This window comes from Haliotis cracherodii, unplaced genomic scaffold (assembly GCF_022045235.1).
Source record: "Haliotis cracherodii isolate W230 unplaced genomic scaffold, xgHalCrac1.p SCAF_11, whole genome shotgun sequence".
NCBI classification, from domain to species: domain Eukaryota; kingdom Metazoa; phylum Mollusca; class Gastropoda; order Lepetellida; family Haliotidae; genus Haliotis; species Haliotis cracherodii.
Window position 1 is genome coordinate 11,453,940 of NW_027266266.1, and position 27,066 is coordinate 11,481,005.

The 27,066-nt window shown below is 40.7% G+C and overlaps 1 protein-coding gene across 1 annotated transcript; it reads left to right on the forward strand.

The window, feature by feature from the left end:
• Nucleotides 1-13,078: 13,078 nt before the first annotated feature.
• Nucleotides 13,079-24,362, forward strand: LOC139455384 (uncharacterized). The gene is made up of 4 exons (XM_071236943.1): nucleotides 13,079-13,135; nucleotides 20,069-20,540; nucleotides 22,601-22,717; nucleotides 24,013-24,362. The coding sequence occupies exons 2-4, from the start codon at nucleotides 20,105-20,107 to the stop codon at nucleotides 24,174-24,176; spliced, it is 717 nt and encodes a 238-aa protein (XP_071093044.1). The 5' UTR covers nucleotides 13,079-13,135; nucleotides 20,069-20,104; the 3' UTR covers nucleotides 24,177-24,362.
• The last annotated feature ends 2,704 nt before the right edge of the window (nucleotides 24,363-27,066 follow it).

Below are 27,066 nucleotides of genomic sequence, written 5' to 3' on the forward strand. Positions count from 1 at the left end.
AATAGACGATTAAGTCGCGTTCTAAAATCTCGAAATCATTTTTGAATGTTGAAAATGTCTAACATTTCAGTATGGGGTGCAGTGGACGGCTAGTGGATCGTTTGCAATTTGCACCAGAATTTTAAATGACTTATGGCTACTGTGGTCTTTCTGATCGACCATCACATTTATGGATACAATGGAGAATACAGTCTGCCGTAGGATACCCAACAGCAAAGGTTTCAAAGACATTTTCAGCAATGACTCGGCTGTCGCACGCAGTGTCGTGTCCACATTCGGTTCTTAATATGTTTGGCAGCTGCAAACGTCATCTGGCGACTTGAATCGCCTTCAGCAAGTACAACGAACTTTTGATAGTTGATTATAGACACGTACACGTTATTGTACGTTTGAATATATAAGTTCAACTGCTGTCATGTGTGTGATAGGAAACTTGTACTGTGTAAATAATGACATATTTTGACAAGTGTTTGTTGGAGGGAGTATCTCTCATGTTGATGCTATTGTCAGTATCCCTGCTGTGATATTGTTTGGCTATTTCCGCTTGTCATTCAAAACATTGAAGTGATATGTATTTCTATATATCTTGACATTTGTTGAGCATTTTCTGATGTAGTTTGGACGCCCTTCTGTATGCCTGTAGATTGCAGATTATTGCGATAACAACAACAGTAATAATAATAACAAAATAATAATTAGTAATGACGATACTAATAATTCACGTTTATCATTATAATCGTTACTTTCTAGCATGTATATTGCATTGCGCTAACAACACATTGCGCGTGCTCTCATCGAGTACAGTTTATCCGTCACATGTACAAAACATCTGTCCGTCTGAAAGCTATATCCGCCGAAACTGATTCAATCACAATTTTACTCTTGGAATTGCTTATTTGTGTTATCCGTCGCCATCTTGTTGAATTAGTATGTATGTTTTATGTTTGAAATGCTTTGTAAGTCTATCGACCAAACTCAGCTTCCAGCTTGTGCATAATTCAGACATTGTATTAACGCTACGTGCAGCGCTCTTTGCAAACATTGCACATTGCCTTCGAAGCACACGGACTGATATTTGTAATGCCCTAATTTGATGGACCCCCTTGGAATCTGAAATAGACAAGAGAAAACTTCTGTTTCTAGGGAACCTATGCAATAGTAGAATAACGTTCCTTCCGAGAAGAATTTTCAGTACTAGGCTTTCCATCTCAAATTACTATTGCTCTACCACTTCCCTGGGTTATGTTCCTGACATTAAACGTATTATGTCTAAATATATTCTCGAGCAATTCTTGAGCAGCTTTAATGCCCATATGTATACGTTTAGTACCCATGGTACATTCCCCAGCTGTCATACCTGGAAGAAAATTGTGAAAGATGCCATTAAAGCGAATGATCTTGAAACCTGGAGAAGACGAATAACTCTGATCCAGACCTAATGCATTTTAAACAAATTCATCCGGTTATCTCCCCTCTAAAAGCATGGGAAATTTCTAGAAGAAACCCAGATCTGAAACAAGCTGCAACCTTCGTGACCCACTTGTGCGCAGTCTGGAGACCTGGGAAAGTCCAGGGTGTGTGTGACATGTGTAAGTTTGCCCACCAGGACTTGCTCGTTCATGTTGTGTGTATATGTCCACAGACAGAGCAACTCAGAGACAATCTGTGGTGTAGCATAGTCGACACTTGTCCAGTGGAAGTCAGCGTGGCTCTTCATAACAAGCAGGAAATCGAGTTAGTTTGCTGTCTCCTAGCATGTACGCTCCCGATCACAGCAAATCCAGAGACGGTAGAGAACTTTGCAAAAGCTGCAATCAAAGGTCTCTTCCAATTGAGTGAGTGAGTGAGTGAGTGAGTATGGTTTTACGCCGCTTTTAGCAATATTCCAGCAATCTCACGGCGGGGGACACCAGCAATGGGCTTCACACATTATACCCATGTCGGGAATCGAACCCGGGTCTTCGGCGTGACGAGCGAACGCTTTAACCACTAGGCTACCCGACCGCCCCCTCTTCCAATTGAAGAAATATATAGACCTTGTGAAGAAACATTATATGTACTGACATGTGAGCAGGGGTAGACTTAACCATAAGAATGCCTGTTTTCGTACACTTGTAAATACTGTATTTATATGTTTGTAACTCTCCTATGGAGGAATAAAGAATATATATATATATGTAATCATGCATTGTTAGTTAGAAGAAACACCCATACCTTGTAAATACGTTGAACTATATGGACCTATGGCCTTTCAGTTTGCAATGAATAAAACAATTTGTCTAGCGGCATCGGTCTAGATTCCAATATATCTACTTTGCTAGCTGCATCCGTCTTGCTTCCAAAATGTTTATCTTGTTAGCTACATTCATCTGGATTCTGGTTTTGTCAGATGCATCCATCTTGAGTCCAGTATATTTAATTTGTTAGCTGCATCCAACTTGATTCTAATATATCTACTTTGCTAGCTGCATCTGTCTTGAGTCAAATATGTATATATATACCTATGTGTCAGGTATCACATATATCCAGGTTATATGTCAGGTAGCAGGTACATCCAGATTATATGTCAGGTATAAGATATAACCAGGTAATATATCAGGTATCAGATATATCAATTTTATATGTTAGGTGTCGGGTATATCCAGGTTATATGTAAGTTGTCGGGTATATCCAGGTTATATGTCAGGTATCGGGTATATCAAGGTTATATGTCAGTTAGCAGGTACATCCAGGTTATATGTCAGGTATCGGGTATATCAAGGTTATATATGTCAGGTATCAGATATATCAAGGTTATATATGTCAGGTACCGGGTATATCAAAGTTATATGTCAGGTATCGGGTATATCAAGGTTATATGTCAGGTATCGGGTATATCCAGGTTGTATGTCAGATATCGGGTATATCAAGGTTATATGTCAGATGTCGGACATATGCAGGTTATATGTAAGTTGTCGGGTATATCCAGGTTATATGTAAGTTGTCGGGTATATCCAGGTTATATGTAAGTTGTCGGGTATATCTAGGTTATATGTCAGGTATCAGATATATCCAGAATATATGTCAGGTAGCAGGTACATACAGATTATGTGTCAGGTATCAGATATATCCAGGTTATATGTCAGGTATCAGATATATCCAGGTTATACGTTAGGTATCGGGTATATCCAGGTCAATGTCAGGTATCGGGTATATCCAGGTGGTATTCCAGGTATATATATCGAACACAACGAATACATTGATAGCACATTTCAACTATCCTTATATCGGAGTTATACAGTTATTAACCAAATCATACCACAACTATAGGCGATGGCCTTACATGTCCAGTGTATTAATACTGAACGCTGTTAGAAGATGTTCTGCAAGTGTAGATGAAAGTGGGTCAATGTGACACAAAAGCACTATATTTTCCCTGCACTACGCGCGTCATATACAGCATTGGCTTGCTGCGTGTTAACCAGTTATGACACACAAATCACATGTTAAAACGTTGTTGTCCTTTTAAGATGTATTTTTTGAATAAACAATCTGAAACACTAACAACTGGATTTTTTTCTGGATATTTAGTAACAGAGAGGAGGGCCTGCACTCGTGAATATTGGAGTGAGTGAGTGAGTTGGGTTTAACGCCGCTTTCAACAGTATTCCAGTTATATCACGGCGTGTCAGCTTAATGTGGGAGGAAAGCCAAAAGTGATGCAGGTCTCGGACGTTTACCGCTTCGGTGAAACCCACGAGCACGGGCATGGTGCTGACAAACCTTGAAACATAATCGGGGCGAACCGGGATTCAACCCACAATCATAGGTTTCTGGCGTGTCCAAGGGACGCAACTCTGCACAGCCAATCGCGGCGCCTTAGACAACTTGGCCACCCCTGCCCCCTGGTGAATATTGGAGGCCCTTAGTGGTATGTTTAAATAATCCTCAAGAAGAGGAGAAACTGAATACTCCCAAGGGAGTTGAGAATGTCATTCGAGTGCACACTGATCTATTGACAGGGGTAATACTTGCGTTAGAGCTTTGAACATGCACTAGTGAATAAACTCTGTCATTATCATTATTATATTCATCTACAGATTAAAATTTAAAAAAAAAGCAAAGAGGGTTTTTGTGATGCTGGCACAGTCAGGCTGGTTAGGCTCATCATCACCTCGGGGCCCCTGTCCCCTCTACACGCAGCCCAGACAGTGAAACAGTGAAGTACATCAAGTACGTCACAATAATATCTTCTTAAGACACTTTACACAAACAAGAGAAGAACACGTGTCACTACTTCCAGTAGAGAGAAGATTCACCGACATGTCAAGTAAAATTGTCACACAGCTATAGGCAAGCACATTCCCAAACAATGCATATACAGAAAACTACGGTTATAACGAACACGCTTATAACGAACTGACGGATATAACGAACCACTTTCTTGGTCCCGACTATTTGCTGTAGTTATGCTGTATATATGCTTATAACGAACTACGGTTAAAACGAACCAAAATTAGTAGTCCCTTTCAGTTCGTTATAACCGTACACGTTGCTCTGTCGTGATGAGGATCAACTTTCCTGCTTCATAGAACTTCCATCAGCTACATCATGGAATTGTAAGTCTACCATTTTGGTGTGCTGGCTTCTGGTTGGCTTTTACAGTTCAAGGGCAAGCCTAATCGAATTAAGTCCATGACGCATTTTAGGTCAACTGTCCACACCCACATTAATGGGGTGACAAATGTCCTGATGTACATTATTCCTATAGTGAGTTAGTGAGTATGGTTATACGTCTGTTTTAGCAATATTCCAGCAATATCACACCGAGGGACATCAGAAATGGGCTTCACGCATTATACCCATGTCGGGAATCAAACCCGGGTCTTCGGCGTGACGAGCGAACGCTTTAACCACTAGGCTACCCGATCGCCCCTTATTCCTATAGATAACTGCATGGGGGAGGAGAGCTGAAGGGGTCGTTGTCGGCACAGATAGGTATCCAAGGTACGCTTCAGTAAACAGAAATAAAGAAAAGAAAGAAAAACAGATATTTGTTTTTAAATCAATGAGCGAGAATATAGGGAATAGCGTAAAAACAATACCTTGCAAAAACGTAATTTTAGTGGCAAACAGTTTCTTTTTGGGTTTGCAACAATCTGAAGCCTTATTATCATTTCAAAGAGCTTTCTGGGACAATTTATTTGTTTTCGATAAAATCAAATCAACTGATATTATGAGCAACGATCAACGGCGTCGGGGCTTGACACGATACCAAAATCGTCACGGCTATAACCATTGCCCACCCGATCCATTGAGGTATCTCTAACGACCAGCATAGGTTGCTGGCGAACAATTTTAGCCATCAAACCGTAAACATTCTGAATTCTGTATCTTGCAAGTTTTCTTAAGATCAAGGAACATATTCTAAAGGACTACACGGTTTCCTAAAGGAATAATTAAGTGAGAAAATGAGAAAATTTATTGACTTATTGTATTTACTAATTCAAGAGTTGTACACTGATTTTTTCTTTCTTCAAAGAAATGTTAAAATAAAGAAAATAATGAATACACACACAGCTTACAGTCAGTCACAATCATGTCATGAGCACTTACATCTATTGGTACGACATATGATGACTGCATAATAAAGCATTGATAAAGCATTGCTAAAGCATTGTCTAACCCAAATTGGCGAATGTGTGACTGCTTCTCCATGTGAGATGCGTTTGTCATTGCTGATGTCAACAAGAGGTTTCTGAGGGCAATTATCAATTGTTTTCTGGAGTAAGCACAATTAAGGATACCAATTTTTAAAGCACTAGTGTACTTACCATTGTTATGTCTGGAGTATATACTAGAATGACGTGTGGAGCAATACAATTTAACATACACGATCTGAGTTGGGAATCTCTAAGATGATATTATTGATTGAAAGTAAAAGGACTTTTTTCTGCTTCTGCAATGATGTGAATTGTTACTAAGAATAATACACTGCAGGGTGCATTGTCTATCCAAGCCAGCAGCCAATCTGTTTGGATCAATGTGACCACTGAAGTGAATAAGTATATGGAAAAGAATATGTTTCTGTTTTTTCAAGGCTGTGTCATTTGTTCTGTTGCGCTTGGATCAGTTCAGTGCTCGGTATTGAGTGAATGCCTTTGAGTCTAGAAAGAACTGTAAGGACATATTTCGATTATTTGTAAGAGACATGCGGTGGTAGGGTATACGAATCGGGCCACGGACCCTTGCGGCTTTGTTTCCATGACAACCGACACAGATAAAGAAGGTGGGCGTCGCAGACAGAATCTCTGAGGAATATGTCTTCCAGACCATTCCTGTATATCTTAGTAACCCATGTTTGTCTTAATAGGCGATTAACGGGATCGGGTGGTCAGGCCCGCTGACATAGTTTATGCATGACATCGTCAAATTGCGTAGCTAGTTCTCTGGATTGTCTTGTCCAGACTCGATTATTTACCGACCGACGCCATATAGCTGTAATATTTCAGCATTAAGCAACAAACAAACAAAAACCCATTGTGTTTTTCCCTATAGTCAATATGTTGGAATAATATTTAAAACGCTTTTGTATACAAGTATCTTTTGAACACATTATGATAAAAACTTTCAAATTTCTAACTTTGTTAAAGACGAACGAAAATGAAACACAGATTAACAGTTAACGAGCAAAAACTGTGCATCCTCGAGCGTGTTTACGCGGAGATCTGTTCACTGTATGACCACAAGTTGCCCCATTTCCTTCATTCACAGCCAAGTCTTATTTGCATTTTCGGAAAGGGACGAGGTTGGCCGACTGCGTTTGTACAAATACACAAAAAGTTCAACCTCAATATTCCGGACCCCGTTTGTTTGGATCCTCGGAAATATGACAATCCCGACGATTCCAATAGAACTTATAACATGGTCTCTCACTGTACATGAACAAGAAGCTAATTTACAACGTCGGTTGATGTACGTCACGATCGAGCATTAATCCCGTACATTTCCGTTAAACTCCGTTAAATAATCTTTTTAATAAGAGTTGTTCATAAACGTTTAGTTTTGTTCAACCATGGAAGTAAAAGAAGAATCTTCTTGAAATAGCGAAATTTGAAACTATTTATTTTTTTTAATATTTTCCTCAGTAGATCTACTTTACCATTTTTACACCTCCATCCTTCGTACTGTCGGCTGAAAAAAAAAATTAACTGCAAAACAAAATAAAACAAAAAAATACACACTCATGCGTTAACATTTTCAGGCAAATCAATATAAAAACAGTCTATCCGGATACAATTCTTTTCGCACTGACTTACGCATGTATGATTAAATTCACGGCTGCTCCCACGTTCAGAAAAATCAAATTCTAGATAATTCGGTTCGACTAAATGCGAATATAATGTAAGTAACGCAAAAAAAAAAATACGTTAAATAAACAATTGCGGAAAGATGAATTTCCCACACATGATGTGGCTTAATTATTCATGGGAATAGCTGAGCAAACTGTGGTAAAAGCTTGCGCTAACTATGGGAACTTAGAAGGGACATTGTCGCGTTGTCGCATTGTCGCAACGTCGCCCTAAAAAAAACAAGCAAAGGGGCCAAAATTAACCAAAGCGCGACGCATTGTCGCTCTTTGGTTAATTTTGGCACATTTTGCTTGTTTTTGTAAGCGCGACAATGCGACAATGTCCCTTCTAAGATTCCATAGATAACAGTGATAATAGACAAGTAGTAGATACGCCTTACGTGTTCCTCGTCACTTGAGGCAAATGGTAGTATCACAGAGGCATGACTGAGATAACGTTTGCAACTTCCTAATGGAATGTATGAGAACATGTGACGAACTGCTCCACAGCACAACTGTCACTTTTAAAACTGTTCATGGGTAATGCTGAACTAAGGAGGGGTTAAATTAATAGAGAGTTAATCATTAACACAGTGAGTGAGTATAGTTTTACGCCGATTTTAGCAATATATCAGCAATATCACGGCGGGGGACACCAGAAATGGGCTTCACACATTGTACCCATGTCGGGAATCGAACCCGGGTCTTCGGCGGGACGAGCCAACGCTTTAACCACTAGGCTACCCGACCGGGGGGGGGGGCTAAAGTACACTATTGCTTTAAAATTTGGTAACCTCTTGTTGACATCAGCAATGACTCTCAATGACAATCTCACTTGGAGAAGCAGTCACACATTCGCCAATATGGGCTATACAATGCTTTATCAATGCTTTAATATGCTTTATTATGCAGTCATCATATGCCGTACCAATAGATGTAAGTGCTCATGACATGATTGTGACTGACTGTAAGCTGTGTGTGTATTCATTATTTTCTTTATTTTCACATTTCTTTGAAGAAAGAAAACATCAGTGTACAACTCTTGAATGAGTAAATACAATACGTCAATGAGATTTTCTTCTTTTCTCACTTAATTATTCCTTTAGGAAACTGTGTAGTCCTTTAGAATATGTTCCTTGATCTTAAGAAAACTTGCAAGATACAGAATTCAGAATGTTTACGGTTTGATGGCTAAAAATGTTCGCCAGCAACCTATGCTGGTCGTAAGAGATATCTCAATGGATCGGGTGGGCAATGGTTATGGCCGTGACGATTTTGGTATCGTGTGAAAGCTCCGACACCGTTGATCGTTGCTCATAATATCAATTGATTTGATATCATCGAAAACAAATAAATTGTCCCAGAAAGCTTTTTAAAATAATAATAAGGCTTCAGACTGTTGCAAAAAAAAGAACTGTCTGCCACTAAAATTACGTTCTTGCAAGGTTTTGTTTTTATGCTATTTCCTATATTCTCGCTCATTGGTTTAAAAACAAATATCTGTTTATCTGTATCTTTATTTCTGTATACTGAAACGTACCTTGGATACCTATCAGTGCCGACAACGACCCCTTCAGCTCTAACGCCCCCCCCCCCTCCCCAATGCGGTTATCTCAAGGAATAAGGGGCGGTCGGGTAGCCTAGTGGTTAAAGCGTTCGCTCTTCACGCCGAAGACCGGGGCTCGATTCCCGACATGGGTACAAAGTGTGAAGCCCATTTCTGGTGTCTCCCGCCGTGATATTGCTGGAATATTGCTAAAAGCGGCGTAAAACCATACTCACTCACTCACTGTTTCCCCGGGTATGCTGCGCTGGCGCTACAAAGTGTTCCAGTATAGAAAGTGTCCCAGTGTAGTGCCAGCGCAGCATAACCAAGGAACCAGTCTGTGCACCAGCCCTGCGTCTGCTCTGCTCCTTAATAGATAATTTTCTACTCCCGATAGAAACAACTAATTTTCACAAAACACAGGCGATGCATAGACATAATACACATGCCTGTCGCAACCAGCTGCAGTTAGGACTGTTGACATGTTTCTCTTGAAATTGGCACACATGTCCGTGTGTCGAGCCATTCGTGATCAACTCGTGTTATTCCGGGACAAGCCGAATAGCGACTCGTGCCCCTCTCGTGGCCATTTTGGCGACCGGGTTCCGTCTTAGCGCAAACGGGCATACCTAAAACAATTGTCAACTCTTTGCGTGATGGTTCACATATATTTCCCCCTATATTGATAAAATATATATATTTCAGATGCAAGTTACAGCACAGCCGGACATGCGGAATTATACAGTATGATTGAACACATTTAACTGTGTCTTGGGTATATTTTAAGATGCAAGACATATATAAAATGACAAATTATTTCTGAGGGATTCTTTGACGAAGAACTTGAAATCATACGCACAGTTGATTGGTTTGTCGTATATTCGCACATAACATTCATCGATAGGCGGACGAGTCTTCTTGCAGGTGAGTGGTGACGAATTGTGTCGAGCTCGCGAACATGTACGTTTGAAATAGAGGGATCATATGTACTCTTGATTTGTAGTAGTGCAAGCATCGTGGCTTTGTTAAAAGCATCACTAATAAAAGATGCCTTTTGACGAAGCATCACCGCAAGCATTCCGCTTGAACTTACGACCTTGGACGTCGTGTTGCAAATGAGAATTGCCCCTTGGACCAAGTGAACAGTCGTCGGAACAGTCATTGTAATAAAACACCGTATCTATAAACGTTGCATTATTGAACTTCTTGAACCACAAATAGCGAGTTAATGTTCGTGAAATATTAATAAGGCCGTGTAGATAAAACAAACATTAATAATTCGTCATTGCATTAGTTTGATTCTCCTCAGATAAATTCAGAGAACATATATGAGCTTTGGATGGAACGATGGACACGAGGTTAACCTCCACCTTATCGCTGCTTTATAGGCCGCCATAATGGTCTGGTGGTTGGAGACCGCCAGCGTGGTCTAGTGGTAGAGCGCCCTTCCGGACAGAGAAAGGTCCGAGTTTCGATCTCCGGCCTTGTCATACCAAAATACGTTTAAAGATGGTATTTGTTGTTACCCTGTCTGGGGATAACATTACTGGTCGGATCGATGTTAGTTTACGCTGTCTTAGTGGGATAATTCATGTCACACTGCGGCGCGGCTGGCTCTATAAAGTCGATATTCCGGACTAATACAAGCGCCATACAGACCCTTGAGTGCTCGTCGCTTTCAGTGCAATAATCGTAATGCTCCCCCCCCCCCCCCCCCCGAGGTTGGAGCGTCTGCCCTGAGAGCGAAAGATCGGTGGTTCCATCTCCGGCCGCGGCATACCAAAAGACATACCAAAAAGGGTTATTGTTGTTTCCATTCCTGGCGCTCGGCATTTAAGGAATAAAACAAGGACAGCATCGTCAGCAATACCTGCAAGTTCCAAAAGGAAGCAGAGAGAGCCATTCATTCATCAAAGCCAATCGTCTTTGAGTCGGTAGCATCTATCCCCGACAACGACCCCAGTTACAGATCCCAGCAGCCGTTACAGCACGCCATCGACTACAACAGACAGTGCAAATCGTCAGTAGCAGTGGATAAAACTTCTCTCCTCTCCTGAAATGACCCACTGATGTCCACAGCAGATTTCCGAATGAGGCAAGTCCCATACGGATGCTTGTCCTGTAGAGAGAGATGAATTGGGTGGCCCAAGCATTAGTAATTGGTAACACTACCTTATCATAGCCTTACGACTGTCGTATCGATGTGCTCGGGATGTGAAGCTTGGCCACAAATTGTTGTTTTTGCAGTGCTCAGATCGTTCGTGCTCGTCGTTAAATGGACCAAGTACCAAGACCCTGCATTATGTCATAGTTTGCTTCACACCAACAATACGTACTATGTCAGCAAGGTACTAACCCCACCCCTACCCCACAACCACCCCACCCCTCCAAATCACACACACACACACACACACACACACACACACACACACACACACTGGAAGAATCGTTTGACAGCATCCTTCTCAGCTCCATCCTCTCCGTCTCATAAGATCAGCAAACTTCGACACATTCTGGACTTGTGGTACAAAGACTTCATCCCACTGTTCTTTAACGTCTTATCATCCTTACTAGCAAAACTGCAAAAGACCCAAAACACAACAGCTGGGGTTGTCACTCGTACTCGCCTCACATATCACCCGTCCCCGAAACCCTCCACTGGCTTGCGGTCAAACAACTGATACAATTTAAACATTCTGTTTCTTGTCTATAAATGTATCTACAACAAAACCTGCCCTTACTTTCCTTACTTGAGACATCTAATCAGTCAATATAAACCTAGTCTTTCTCCTTTCTATGACCCAGCACCTTCTGACACCACCAAATAGCAAAACTGCAAATTTCAACATCAGTAGGTGCATGCTGTATGTATGAGCAGCAGTCGATAGTGGAAACATGTGTTGTGGCACATTTTTGCAAACAATGTTGATTAACGAGAGAATTAAATGGTGTGGAATGTTTTTGTTGGATGTTGAGGTCTGGTGTTTCGTTTTGTACGTATCTCCCTCGAGAATACGCATACAAGTCTAACTAGGGCACTGTCTATACTGGGAAATTGTCTATACTGGAACACTGTCTATACTGGAACACTGTCTGTTCCGGAACACTGTCTATACCGGAGCACTGTCTATATTGGAACGCTGTCTATACTGGAACACTGTCTATATCGGAACACTGTCTATACCGGAACACTGTCTATACTGGAACACTGTCTACACTGGAACACTGTATATTCCGGAACACTGTCTACACCGGAACACTGTCTACACTGGAACACTGTCTATACCAGAACACTGTCTATACTGGAATACTCTTTATTCCGGAACACTGTCTATGCTGGAACACTGTCTATACTGGAACACTGTCTATACTGAAACCCTGTCTATACTGGAACCCTGTCTATACCGCAGCACTGTCTATACCGGAACACTGTCTATACTGGAACACTGTCTATACTGGAACACTGTATATTCCGGAACACTGTCTATACCGGAACACTGTCTATACTGGAACACTGTCTATACCAGAACACTGTCTATACTGGAACACTGTCTATACTGGAACACTGTCAATACCGGAACACTGGCTATCCCGGAATATTATCTTGACTGGAAGTCAAAACATCAATGGTCGAATATCTGCTGAAACAGATTCCATAGGGTATGAAAGGCAATATAAAATTATATCTCTGAAAATCGGATCAATGCCACAAGGTGTTCATTTTCCTGAAAAGGGTCAGTTTGTTTGGCCATGCCACTCCCACAATTATCAATACAGTAAACTACGTTTATAACGAACACGCTTATAACGAACTAACTGATATAACGAACCTATGTTTTAGTACCGCCCATTTGTTGTATAAATGCTGTATATGTGCTTATAATGCACTACGGTTATTATGAACTAAATAAGTGGTCCCTTCGAGTTCGTTATAACCGTTGTTTACTGTACAATGAAATTTCTGAGAATGTACCTACCATACCAGGGACATACCACCTTAACACGGGGTACACCTCAACGCTGGGACAATGTCTACAATTTCCACAACAACGTGGATACTGTCGACACAGTCGTCAATAATACCTAAAACATAATACGTTATATATAGCTAGCATGTGTTACGTGAAATTCAATAAGGCCCACTTCACGTTTGGACGCAATCCGTGACTCAAGTCGGTCAAGGTTACAGCTCAACATTGCGATTCGTTGACTTTAAGTCGAATGTGGTGAACAGCTCTAGGGAAGTACACTGGACATTGGTATGTTGACCGGTTACTGTGTGGATCTGATACTTATATTCTAGTTAATATGTTACCATACTCGTCAACGCCAACTTCATGAACGCCTACGCATGTGTTAAGGTAGTAGCCTGAAATAGTTCATGACAACAGGTTCGTTACTTGAAATATTTATGTGTGAATCAGACATACGTGCACACAAGGTATGGCAGTATGTGGGCAATAAATACACATGTAGCGTTACTGAAATGCATATGGTGATTGTGCTACTGCGTCAAACACTTCAAACTCCGTGAATATGCGGGTGAAAATTCGTCTTCAGCAACCCGTGCTTGTCGTTAGAGGCGACTAACGGGATTTGGCAAAACAAATAAACGTTTAGTGCCATACAGTGAAGCGGCCTTTGTGTTGTCAGAACATTTCCCGTATCGTGATGATGATGATGATGATGATGATGATGATGATGACGACGACGACGACGACGACGACGGCGACGGCGACGACGACGACGACGACGACGATGATGATGATGAAGATAATTATGACGACGACATTATTACGTGTACACATCATTATGTGTGCACATTCTCTGTTTACTACCTAAGCTGTCTGTCTTGTACTTAAAAGTTGACAATCATATTACCATCTCCTCCTACCTTCACTGCTGGGTGAGCAGAGGTATATAATCGCATGCCTACAGCGACACCACATGCGCTTCAGTGTGGGGCACGACAGATGCCCCAGACGCTCTCAATGTAATCTCCACGACCAATATTGTTTAATGTCTCCACTATAACATTGTCTCCACTATAACATTGTCTCCACTATAACATTGTCTCCACTATAACATTGTCTCCACTATAACATTGTCTACATTGCAACATTATCTACACCATAACATTGTCTGCACTGTAACATTATCTACACTATAACATTGTCTACACTGTACCATTGTCTACACAATAACATTGTCTACACAATAACATTGTCTACACTGTGACATTGTCTACACTATAACATTGTCTACACTGTACCATTGTCTACACTATAACATTGTCTACACTGTAACATTGTCTTAACTATAACATTGTCTACACTGTACCATTGTCTACACAAAAACAGACAAGAACATTGTGTACACTATAATATATCTACACTATAACATTGTCTACTCTATAACATTGTCTACACTGTACCATTGTCTACACAATAACATTGTCTACACAATAACATTGTCTACACAAAAACACACAAGAACATTGTGTACACTATAATATATCTACACTATAACACTGTCTACATTATAACATTGACCACACTGTAATATTGTCTGCTCTGTAACATTGTCTATACTATGACTTTGTCTGCACTGTATCATTGTCTACACAATAACATTGTCTGCACTGTACCATTGTCTTCACAATAACATTGTCTGCACTGTAACATTGTCTTCACAATATCATTGTCTGCACTGTAACATTGTCTACACAATAACATTGTCTACACTGTACCATTGTCTACACAATAACATTGTCTGCACTGTGTCATTGTCTGCACAATAACATTGTCTGCACTGTACCATTGCCTACACCATAACATTGTCTACACTGTACCATTGTCTACACCATAACATTGTCTATACTGTACCATTGTCTACACCATAACATTGTCTTCACAATAACATTGTCTGCACTGTATCATTGTCTACACAATAACATTGTCTACACTGTACCATTGTCTACACAATAACATTGTCTGCAATGTAACATTGTCTTCACAATAACATTGTCTGCACTGTAACATTGTCTAAACTATAACATTGACTGCACTGTAACATTGTCTACACAATAACATTGTCTGCACTGTAACATTGTCTTCACAATAACATTGTCTGCACTGTACCATTGTCTACACCATAACATTGACTTCACAATAACATTGTCTACACTGTACCATTGTCTACACCATAACATTGTCTACACTGTACCATTGTCTACACCATAACATTGTCTACACTGTACCATTGTCTACACCATAACATTGTCTACACTGTACCATTGTCTACACCATAAGATTGTCTTCACAATAACATTGCCTGCACTGTACCATTGTCTACACAATAACATTGTCTGCAATGTAACATTGTCTACACAATAACATGGTCTGCACTGTAACATTGTCAACACAATACCATTGACTACACTGTAACATTGTCTATACAATAACATTGTCTGCACTGTAACATTGTCTGAACTGTAACATTGTCTGAACTGTAACATTGTCTGAACTGTACCATTGTTTACGCTATAACGTTGTCTATGCAATAATATTGTCTCCACTGTAACATTGTCTACACCATAGCATTGTCTACACAATAATATTGTCTACACCATAACATTGTCTACATTGGAATATAGTCTATACTTTGACATTTACTGCACTGTAATATTGTGTACATTGTAAAACTGTAAACGTCTACACTATTACAGTGCATGTTGTTGTCCAACATCTAGCGTAGGGTGGAGCCTGTCCTGTAAGTCGTAATACCTATTCTGCTGCACTATGTACATTCTGTCACAGGAGACCTGTAAAGGAAGTATACGTGTTTAACGTTTCCTCAATGCGGCAGTCAAGAATGAACGGAAATTCTTTGATTAACAAAATAGGAAAGCAAAGAGCGCGTATCAGCTAGAACAACAGAACGAACGCACATCAGGACTTATTTTAACACTATACGCTGTATGTTACCGGACAGGATGGAACTGTGACAAGTGACAATGACATTGTGCTAGGACACTGGCGAGACTCCTACAGCACGTTGTATAACGGGACTGACGGTAGTGAGTTCGACAGGCAGCACTATGACAGTGTGTGTGTGGACGCGTGTGTAACGGTACAGTGGGGGCACATGCAGGTTCAAGTGTTGAACGCTCCGGTGAGTCTGAGGGCGTCGGAACTGGCTGTGTTGCGGACCAAGAAGGGCAAGCCTGCCTGTGTAGATGGTATACCAGTAGAAGTTTTACAGAAAAGTCATTGCTTAAAGTTACTTCATCGAATAGTAAGTTACTGTTTGGATTATCCCATGTCGCCATCTCAGAGGGGTGATGGGTGTGTTTGTGTGTGTGGCTTCTTGTACTTGTCCGGACTGATGCCGATTTATAGTGCTAGTGTTAGTGCTAGTGCTAGTGCTAGCGCACTGAGATACCATGCCGCAGTTTAACATGAATACCCTACTCAGACACAGTATACCGATTCCGAGCCGACCAGTCCTTGTTTTAGCCCCTTAACGCCGAGCGCCAGACTGGGTAACAAAAAAATAAATTTACCTTCTTTTAACGTCTTTTGGTATGACGCTGCCGGGGATCGAATCCCGGACCTTCCGCTCGCCGGGCGGACGCTCTACCACTAGACCACGGAGGCGGTCCCTCGTCACTTGAGGCCAATGGTAGTATCACAGAGGCATGACTGAGATAACGTTTGCAACTTCCTAATGGAATGTATGAGAACATGTGACGAACTGCGAGATAGTGATACTAGAGGTAATATGTCTATTTGAAGTACAACTGTCACTTTTAAAACTGTTCATGGGTAATGCTGAACTAAAGATGGGTTAAATAAATCGAGAGTTAATCATTAACACAGAAGAACTGTAGACAACTATATGAAATCAGTGATAGTGTTTAGCGCATCACGCACCAGCTCAATGCTGAGCGCCAGACAGGGTAACAACAAGTACCATCTTTTAACGTCTTTTGGTATGACGCGGCCAGGGATCGAACCGCTGACCTTCCGCTCTCCGGGCGGACGCTCTACTATTCTCTACCCCGGCTTCTCTACATATGTATGTTTTGTTGATGTTATGCAAGATTTTGACACTGTTGATCGAGATAACCTATGGCTTAAACTCATGTCTATTGCAGTGTGTGGCAAAATCCTTAACACTGTTCAAGCTTTATACCGAAATGTGAATTGTGCTGTCCGACTAAATGATTGATGTACAACTGACTCGTTTCCAGTATCACAAGGCGTGAGACAAGGCTGCAAATTCTCACCAGCACATTTTTCAGTGTACATCAACGATGTGGTAATTGAGATAAACAATTTAAAGTGTTGATGAAGACTTGCTGTCTAGTTTGTTTAATGCTGATGATATTGCTATTTAGCCCCCGGTGAAACGTCCTCCAGAGTATGATAAAGTATGATTTAAGTATTTAATGTATAAATGGCGTCTAAAAGTTAATTGTGACGAAACCAACGTCTTCTTTTTTAGGAAGAAATCTGTTTAAAGATCCTGCTATAGTTTTCAGTGTGAGAAAGCGTCAAGATCCGGGTTAGGATTGGTCTTCAGCAGCCCATGCTTGTCGTAAGAGGCGACTAACGGGATCGGGGGGTCACTTGGTTGATGCATGTCATCGTATCCCAACTGCGTGGATCGATGCTCATGATGTCAATGACTGGATTGTCTGGTCCAGACTCGATTATATTCCAGACCGCCGTCATATAGTTGGAATTTTGATGAGTACGGCGCTAAACAACAAACAAAAATATTTCAGTGTGGTGATATCCCAATTGCTTATTAGAGTGTTTCCCATTGCTTGGGACTGTGTTTTAATGAACACGTGGATATGCATGCAGAAGTTAAGAAACTATGTAAATCAGCAGGTACAGCCGGGTCTGCTTTGTATACATAGTTTATTTATGCAGGGGGGATATGCATGCAGAAGTTAAGAAACTATGTAAATCAGCAGGTACAGCTGGGTCTGCTTTGTATACATAGTTTATTAATGCAGGGGGGATATGCATGCAGAAGTAGAGAAACTATGTAAATCAGCAGGTACAGCCGGGTCTGCTTTGTATACATAGTTTATTAATGCAGGGGGGATATGCATGCAGAAGTTAAGAAACTATGTAAATCAGCAGGTACAGCCGGGTCTGCTTTGTATACATAGTTTATTAATGCAGGGGGGATATGCATGCAGAAGTTAAGAAACTATGTAAATCAGCAGGTACAGCCGGGTCTGCTTTGTATACATAGTTTATTAATGCAGGGGGGATATGCATGCAGAAGTTATGAAAAAATGTAAATCAGCAGGTACAGCCGGGTCTGCTTTGTATACATAGTTTATTTATGCAGGGGGGATATGCATGCAGAAGTTAAGAAACTATGTAAATCAGCAGGTACAGCCGGGTCTGCTTTGTATACATAGTTTATTAATGCAGGGGGAATATGCATGCAGAAGTTAAGAAACTATGTAAATCAGCAGGTACAGCCGGGTCTGCTTTGTATACATAGTTTATTAATGCAGGGGGGATATGCATGCAGAAGTTAAGAAACTATGTAAATCAGCAGGTACAGCCGGGTCTGCTTTGTATACATAGTTTATTAATGCAGGGGGGATATGCATGCAGAAGTTAAGAAACTATGTAAATCAGCAGGTACAGCCGGGTCTGCTTTGTATACATAGTTTATTTATGTAGGGGGGATATGCATGCAGAAGTTAAGAAACTATGTAAATCAGCAGGTACAGCCGGGTCTGCTTTGTATACATAGTTTATTTATGCAGGGGGGATGTCATTTGATATTTTTACAAAACAGTATATGTCTCTTTTTGAGCCTATATTACTGTATAGTGCCAGTATATCGGGGGTAAATAGTGAGTGAGTGAGTATGGCTTTACGCCGCTTTTAGCAATATTCCAGCAATATCACGGCTGGGGGCACCAGAAATGGGTTTCACACATTGTAACCATGTCGGGAATCGCGTGACGAGCGAACGCTTTAACCACTAGGCTACCCGACCGCCCCTCGGGGGTAAATAAGTACAGAGAAGAATAAGAACTGTAGGATGTTTTTTGGAGTAGGCAAGGATGCCCAAGTTATTGCAGTTAGGGGAGATATGGGTTGGTGTTCTGTTAATGTCAGTCAGAAAACAGAGTGTTTTAGATGTCTCTTTCGTCTTAAATTCATGTGACCTACACGCATTCCTATTCAAAATTCATTAATGTGCTGAACTTAATAGGGGATCTTTAAACTGCAGTGTTTTAAGTATCTTATCCAAGTTTAATGAGGAACTGTTAATTGTAAATGTTTGGGGAGCGAAATGTTGTGTTAATTGTGGGAAACAATTTTAAAAAAAACAGCAATGTTGAAAATTGGCATATTCCGTTCTGGAATGATACAGGTAAACTAAATGGTGATAAGCTTCGCACATATAGAACTTATAAAGCAACTCCAACTGTCTCTGTTAAACATGTGATGAACAGAGGCAAAAGTCGTGTTTTATCCAAATCCAGATTTTAGCCTTGTATATTGAAAACAGCGGATATGCCAAGCCTCTTGTGCAACATCTTTTTTTCAGAGAGAATTTGTAAATATTGTATTTCACGAAATGATGTACATGTACATTTGGTTAAGATTGGATTATTTTTTTTAATTCAATGTAATTGTTATGATGATTTTCAATCTTTTCAATGCAGCATATAAAAATAATCCTCGGCTTTATAACTTTGATCATGAAGTTAAATTTGTATAAAGAATGAACGAAAGTAAAACACAAAACCTTTTAACCTCAACATTTTTTCAAATGTTTTGACGGAGGCAAATGCTATTTTTAGTTTATCCAACAACCGAATATTTTGTGGTCTTGAGTGTCTCTTAGGCCTATTCTACTCGACGCACTGTTTTTTATATGTATATATCATGTCTATTTTACATGTTCTAGTGTGTGCGACACTTAAATAAACAATTTACTACTACTACTACTACTACTACTACTACTACTACTACTACTGTAACAAGCTTAAGGATTCGTTTACTCCGAAATGTGTCAGTCGGGGCGAGTTCTGGGATAGCATTACTGTCCGGTGTTTCACAGTATTTGCATATAAAATGGATTATGAAAACAGGAGAAATAGTACACATTCTCGAAAGGTGAAGTTTTTTAATTTATTTCAGATATCTCATGTTGAGGTATTCTCAGTACTGGATACAATGGAAAGGGCAAACGATACTGAAGTTATTGAACTCATTAAACATGTCGTACACAATCAGAAACGTATAGCGACTTCGATGAACGCCCTTATGGAGATAATGTCTACAATGGCGAGAGACGTGACGCCAAATGAACCACGACGAGCCCAAATAAGCCCCAAGGAAGACGGCCCACATAACTCACGTCAGCTGCAGGAGTTGAGGGGTCAGCTTGATGGATTAGAACAGAGGGTTGCCGTATTAGAAAACAGTCGCACATATTCTACTGGGGACAAGGCACATAGTCGAGACACGGACGCAAGGCATCACCTGGAGGGAACCCTTCCTGAAGACTTGTCAGAAGTTCTGTCGACTTGGTGCAGTCTAGATTCCATTGAGAGCATCAGGACATCTGGCGAGGAGGAGAGACCTGCAGATCCCTTGGAGCAGCATAAAGGTAAGTGTGTGTGTGGTCTTTAGGGATGCATAAGTCACATTGCAGGGATGGATACAAATCCACAAAATTCTAAGTAGCGAGTCGGCATAAAAAATCGCGTCAATGTCCTTTTGTTCAATAGCAATATAGATGAACGTCGACAGCATATATACATCCAAATTGTGCGTGATTTCTACTATTTGATGCCTGGTCGCTCCGGGGATAATATCACTGAACCAGTATTTACGTTTTATATTTTTATTTGTCTCCGGATCCTACAATAGAGATAAATGTTTCATTGTTAATCCGTGAAGATCTGGGTTAGACGTGATCTTCAGCAACCAATGTTTGTCGTAAGAATCGACTAACATGATTGGGTGGTTAGGCCAACTGACTTTCGTTGATGTCATCATATCCCAGGGGCGGTCGGGTAGCCTAGTGGTTAAAGCCTTCGCTCGTCACGCCGAAGACCCGGGTTCGATTCCCGACATGGGTGCAATGTGTGAAGCTCATTTCTGGTGTCGATATTGTTGGAATATTGCTAATAGCGGCGTAAAACCATACTCACTCACTCATCATATCCCAAATGCGTCGATGCTCATGACGTCAACCACTGGATTGTCTGACCCATATTATTTACAACATATAGCTGGAATATTGCTGAGTGCATACAGTGTTAAACAAACAAACAAATAAACAATCAAACAAACAAAACAATAAATGTTCCTGTCCACCATGTATGGCAAGGTTCCCAGTGGTTATGCTGCAATATAAAGCTGGCATTTACAACAAACATACAATATAAATGTCCTACATAATAATTTCCCTTCAGTCTACTTAAAGAATTTTAATGCTTCTTCCGTGCCCTACTTGAATGTGGGTTATGAACATACGCTCTGACATGCTGTCCTGCGAGTCGCTGCTTCAACGGGTGCCAACCGTCACTCTGACCTCGCATCATACTCATTACCCATCACCCACAATTGCCCCAGTTGAATACACACATGCTCCTCAAATCGAAGAATATGGAACTTCTCAAAGCATCGTGCCATGTATTAGACATATATGGAATTAACATTGTAGACAAATGCTCTCCACGATGGTAATTTTGTCAACACAACCTGCATTTCGAGCCGTCCGCTTGACATACAGAATGTTGTGATTATTTTCAAAAAATAAATCTGTTACAAAAAATGATGAAAAAAACCTACCCTCGGGCTTTGCAAACAAAAACATATCTTTCACTGGACAGGATGGATGTTTTAATATTTTTTGTGGGTCCCAAAATATTGCTCAGCTTCTTCTTTTAGAGGAACAAAATGTGTACACCTTGAACCACAGATACCTGTGGTTAAAATTCTCATCTGGATAATAATGCAGTCTAAGGTGTCGCTAATTTACTGGGCAGAGTTGCATCCCTTAGCTGGTAATGGATTCGAATCCCATACAAGTTCCGCTCATAAACCTTAGCTTTCCCAGCGCACAGATCACAAATCAGGTGAAGTTAAGCAGCGTCGGTCGCGGAGAGTAGTTGGATGGGTGACCGCGTTTCGGCAGTTTGGCTCCTGAGAGTTTCCATGGCATCGGTCCTGTCCCACACTGAAGCACATGTACCACATGTGGTGTCTCCTCATGCAGGTGATATTGCTCGAAATGTGTCTCTGTAAAACCCATCGGTGAATGGGTACCCGGTAGGATGAGATGGCAATGTGGTTGTTAACCTTCCAGCACCTAACGGGCCGCTTGAGTTGTATACTTCCAAGGGAGCTGAGAATGATTGTTGGGTGCACACTGATCCAGTGACCGGGGTAACAGTAGCGCTTTGAGCATATCCCTGTTGGTGTGGAAATATGCGCAATATAAATTGTCCGTTATTATTATTATAATTATCATAATTATCATAATAATAATAATTATTATTATTATTATTATTATTATTATTATTATTATTATTATTTAAGTTGTAAATGCGTCTCTTTAGATCTTCCTCTTACATTACGCTGTCACGCTGAGATATAAGTAAAATAATTTGGGGCCAACTCACTCACTCACTCACTCACTAGTTTCTTTCTTTGTTTTAGGTTCTCATTTCAAGGCTGTCACTCTGGCCATAGTGTTTGTTATCCGTCTGGCTGCCTCGGATACCCCTCCGGTTAATGGGGAGGAAAGATACACACCTCCGATCGAGGAGAAGACAGGTGACTTTAGAAATCATATAGTTCCAGCTTAACATCGTCAATACTTCACTGTCATTTATACGATATCTGTCCTTTCTGTCATGTGATTGAGGACCGCCACCGTGGTCTGGTGGTAGAGCGTCCGCCCGGGTTTCGATCCACGGCCGCGTCATGACAGTTACCCTGTCTGGCGCTCGGCATTATATTAAGGGGCTAAAACAAGGACTGGTCGGCTCCTAGGTAGAGGGGAATGTCCGAGTAACTCTTCATTCCTTAAAAATAATGGAGCAGATTATTTTTAAGGAATGGAGAGTAACGAGGATATCCCCCTACTTTAAACTCATCCCTACTTTAACACTTTGACAAAATATTATGTAGTTGAAAATATTTGAAAAATTTAAATGCTGATAAATAATGGAGCGTTCAAACAATAGAATGACGTCACAGATGTGTTTTAATCAGTATACTGTGTCTGAGTGGGGTATTCATGTAAAACTGCTATGTGTCTCATTGAGCTTGCATTATAAAATCAGCATCAGTCCGGACTAGTGCAAGCAGACACTTACAAACACACACGTGCATGCGCGTCGCTTGATAAGTGCAATAATCTTGGACGCGACGTTAAACCCTATTTCACCTCAACTCTGGTTATTGAGGATCGTTGTGTGTACAAAACGGTGGAGCACCGACGATGTGTGATGTCATGGTTTGGTTATGTTATCAGTTTCTGTCATAGCGGCCCCCTGTAAACTGAGGTGTCGCCATTCACTTAGTCGAGTTGCGTCCCTTGACCATGTCAGGATGTACCGGTCGTGGACGCGAATACCAGGTTTTGTACTAATGCAACTTTAGTTCAAACGGAAATTGATATGAAATATCAACAGGCCTTTTTTTCGCAAATACACAAGTGATGGTACAAGAGCATATTGAAATTTATTTTTTAGGATGTTACGATTGACACAGTAATCAAGTCGTTTACATGTTACAGATCTCTAATTGACAAGATAACCAGGGCCCACTTGCACAAAGCGATCTTAGCACAACGGCTATTATAAGCCCGAGTTAAAGTTTGAGAGTTACTATCATCTTAGTGCTAATATCGCTTTGTGCAAGTGGGCCCAGGTAGCACATGTATTGAAACGTGGTATTGACGAATAGACATGTTCTTACAATTATATTAAAACATACGTATTTCACACAACATCACTTGAACATCAACTCATTTCTCACCATAGCAAAATAATACTCCACTGTTCATAGATGTAGCTACATGTGAAATTAATTAGTGTTACAGATACTGATGGCACATGTTTCAGGTGGTGATCATTTAAAAGCAACAGCTCTGGCCATCGTGTTCATGATCAAGCTCATGAAAGCCCAGGAACTGCCTCTTGTGCTGGACAGTCAAAGGGAAATAACTCCAGGCTCATACGATCACAGTCGACCAGTGAGACATCCGAGCATTGCAGTCATGCCGTGAAACGGAGAAGTTATGAATCTGTGAAATATTAAACCTACAAATCCGTGAAACATTGACTCGGTGAAACTATGGAAGATTAACTCCATGAAGTGTTGTCACATTGAGCAGGTGGCAACAGACGCTATGAAGTTTCTAACTGTGAAACATTGATGCTATCAAGGTGTTAGTTATGTTTCTGTGGGTGAAAACGCTACGCTCTTTAACATTGACGCTATACAGTTATTTGTTGTGGACTATTGAAGCTACGAATCTGTAAACTGGAAAGTAGTGATGTTTTGAAGCTGTTATTTGAAACATTGTCGCCATAAATGTTTCAGCAGCAGACATACTTACATGGAAGTTACGAAGTTCTTAGCTGTAAAAAATTAACGCTATAGCTACGCATCTGTTAATTGTTAAGCATTGGCGCCATGGAGTTGTTAACTGTAAAACATTGACGCTATGCGCCTGTTAACTGTAATACAACATCATAGCGTTTTGAAGCTGAACGCGGAGAAACATGGACGCTATAAGCTGTAAAACATTGACGCTATAGCTATGCATATGCTAGCTGTAAATCATTAGCGCTTTAGTCTGCTAACTGTAAAGTATTGACGCAATGCGTCTGTTAACTTTAAATATTAATCATACTAAATTTGTCGATTGTGAAAAATTGACGCTGTGCAACTGTTAACTATAAACCATTGACCCTATGCAGCTGTAAACTGTAGAACAGTGGGACAATGCGCCTGTTAACGGTACAACACTTACTTTATGCATATATTAACTGTAAACTATGAATGCCAAAATCTGTTACCTGTAAAACATTGACGCTATGCATCTGTTGACTGCTTAACATTGACGCTATGGGAAACACTGACGGTATAGCTTTGTAGCTGTTAACTGTAAAACATATTTACGTATACAGCTGTTAGCTGTAAAACATTGAAGACATGAAGCTGTTAACTGTAAATCATTGAAGCTATGAAGCTGTTAACTGTAATTCATTGGCTATGCTTTTGTGAATTGCACAACATTGAAGCTTTGCATCTGTTAACTGTAAAACAGTGACGCTATGAATATGTCAGCTATACAACAATGACCCTTTATATGTGTTATCTGTAAAACATTGATGCTATGCAGCTGTTAACTGTAAAACATTGATGCTATGCAGCTGTTCACTGTAAAACATTACCGCGATGGAGCTGTTAACTGTAAAATATTGACGCTATGCAGCTGTTAACTGTAAAACATTGAAGTTATGCATCTGTTAACTATAAAACATTGACGCGATGGAGCTGTTAACTGTAAACCATTGACGCTATGCAGCTGTTACCTGTAAAACATTGACGCTATGCAGCTGTTACCTGTAAAACATTGACGCTATGCAGCTGTTACCTGTAAAACATTGACGCGATGGGGCTGTTAACTGTAAATCTTTGATGCTATACAGCTGTTAACTGTAAATCATTGACGCTATGTGGCTGTTAACTGTAAAACATTGACGCTATGCAGCTGTTAACTGTAAAACATTGACGCTATGCAGCTGTTAACTGTAAAACATTGACGCGATGGAGCTGTTAACTGTAAATCACTGTAGCAACTTCTTTATATACTGTAAAGACGACGTGCATGTACGACTCCTTTGTTTACCGTAAAGCCGATTTACTGTAAATCCTCCGCCTATTCTACATATCCTGTAACATGTTCATTCTCCAGCCTTGCTAGACAACGGTATATGGATCAATACCGAAACGTCGCTTTTAAAGTAAATAAAGTTGCATTATTATCCAAACATTGTGTCTACTTTGTCAAAGGATTGTACCGTATCTGCAACATGTGATCAGCGTCGTCAACTGTGATCTCCCTGTTGTGCGTGTTGAAGACGCGAAGATCAGGACCCCACATTTTAGCCCTTGGTACGTAAAGTGTTCTTACGTTCTGGTACTTCTGACTGTTCCACGTCAACCTGTCGTCCTTCCACGAGACGACTAGATCCAGTCATCATGTCATCAGTCTTTCACTGGCAAGACCGCCTCCGTGGTGTAGTGGTAGAGCGTCCGCATCATACCAAAACAAAACCGTTTACAGATGGTACTTGTTGTTACCCTGTCTGGCGCTCAGCATTAAGGGGCTAAAACAAGGACTGGTCGGAGTCAGTATACTGTGTCTGAGTTGGGTATTCATGTTAGACTGCAGCATGGTATCTCAGTGGGCTGGTACTATGAATCGGCATCAGTCCGGACGAGCACAAGCAGCCACACACACACACACGTGCATGCACGTAGATATATACGTGCAATAATCTTGGATGCCACGTTAAATCCCAATTCACCTCACCTCACCTTCACTGGCCACGTCAAGGTTTACAACAAGGACAAGGAGGTATGCACTGACATGGACTTTGTATGAGAGGATTCATCGATTGGGCTGATGTGTAGTTGAAAGTCATGTAGACGATTAGTCCTAAGGCTGACCAGGTCCTTCTAATGAGCACCCGAGATGTGGATTACATGTTATAGGCAAAAGAACGTGACCAGAAACATATTTTAGAATACGTTCTAATATCATCCAGGCGCGTTTAATTTCCTCTCGTGCTTTGTGTGGTTCTGATTGGGAACCCTGGTTGATTTCATAGGTTCACATATAGGGTTTTTGACATATCAACTTGAAAACCATTTTATCGCATGTGGCTTTACTCTGCGAAACCTCTGTTTAAATGATAGCAGTGGGGGTAAATACCATCCACTGTGTTTGCACAGACGTTTTGGAAACGTTTACTGAAGTTTTGGAAGTGTTAGATAAACACATATATTTTCATGCAATGCATAACTTCCATAACAATGTTGACAGTGCTCTCTGAAGTCTGATTTCAGCAAGGCATTACATCGATAAACCACACGAAGCTTCA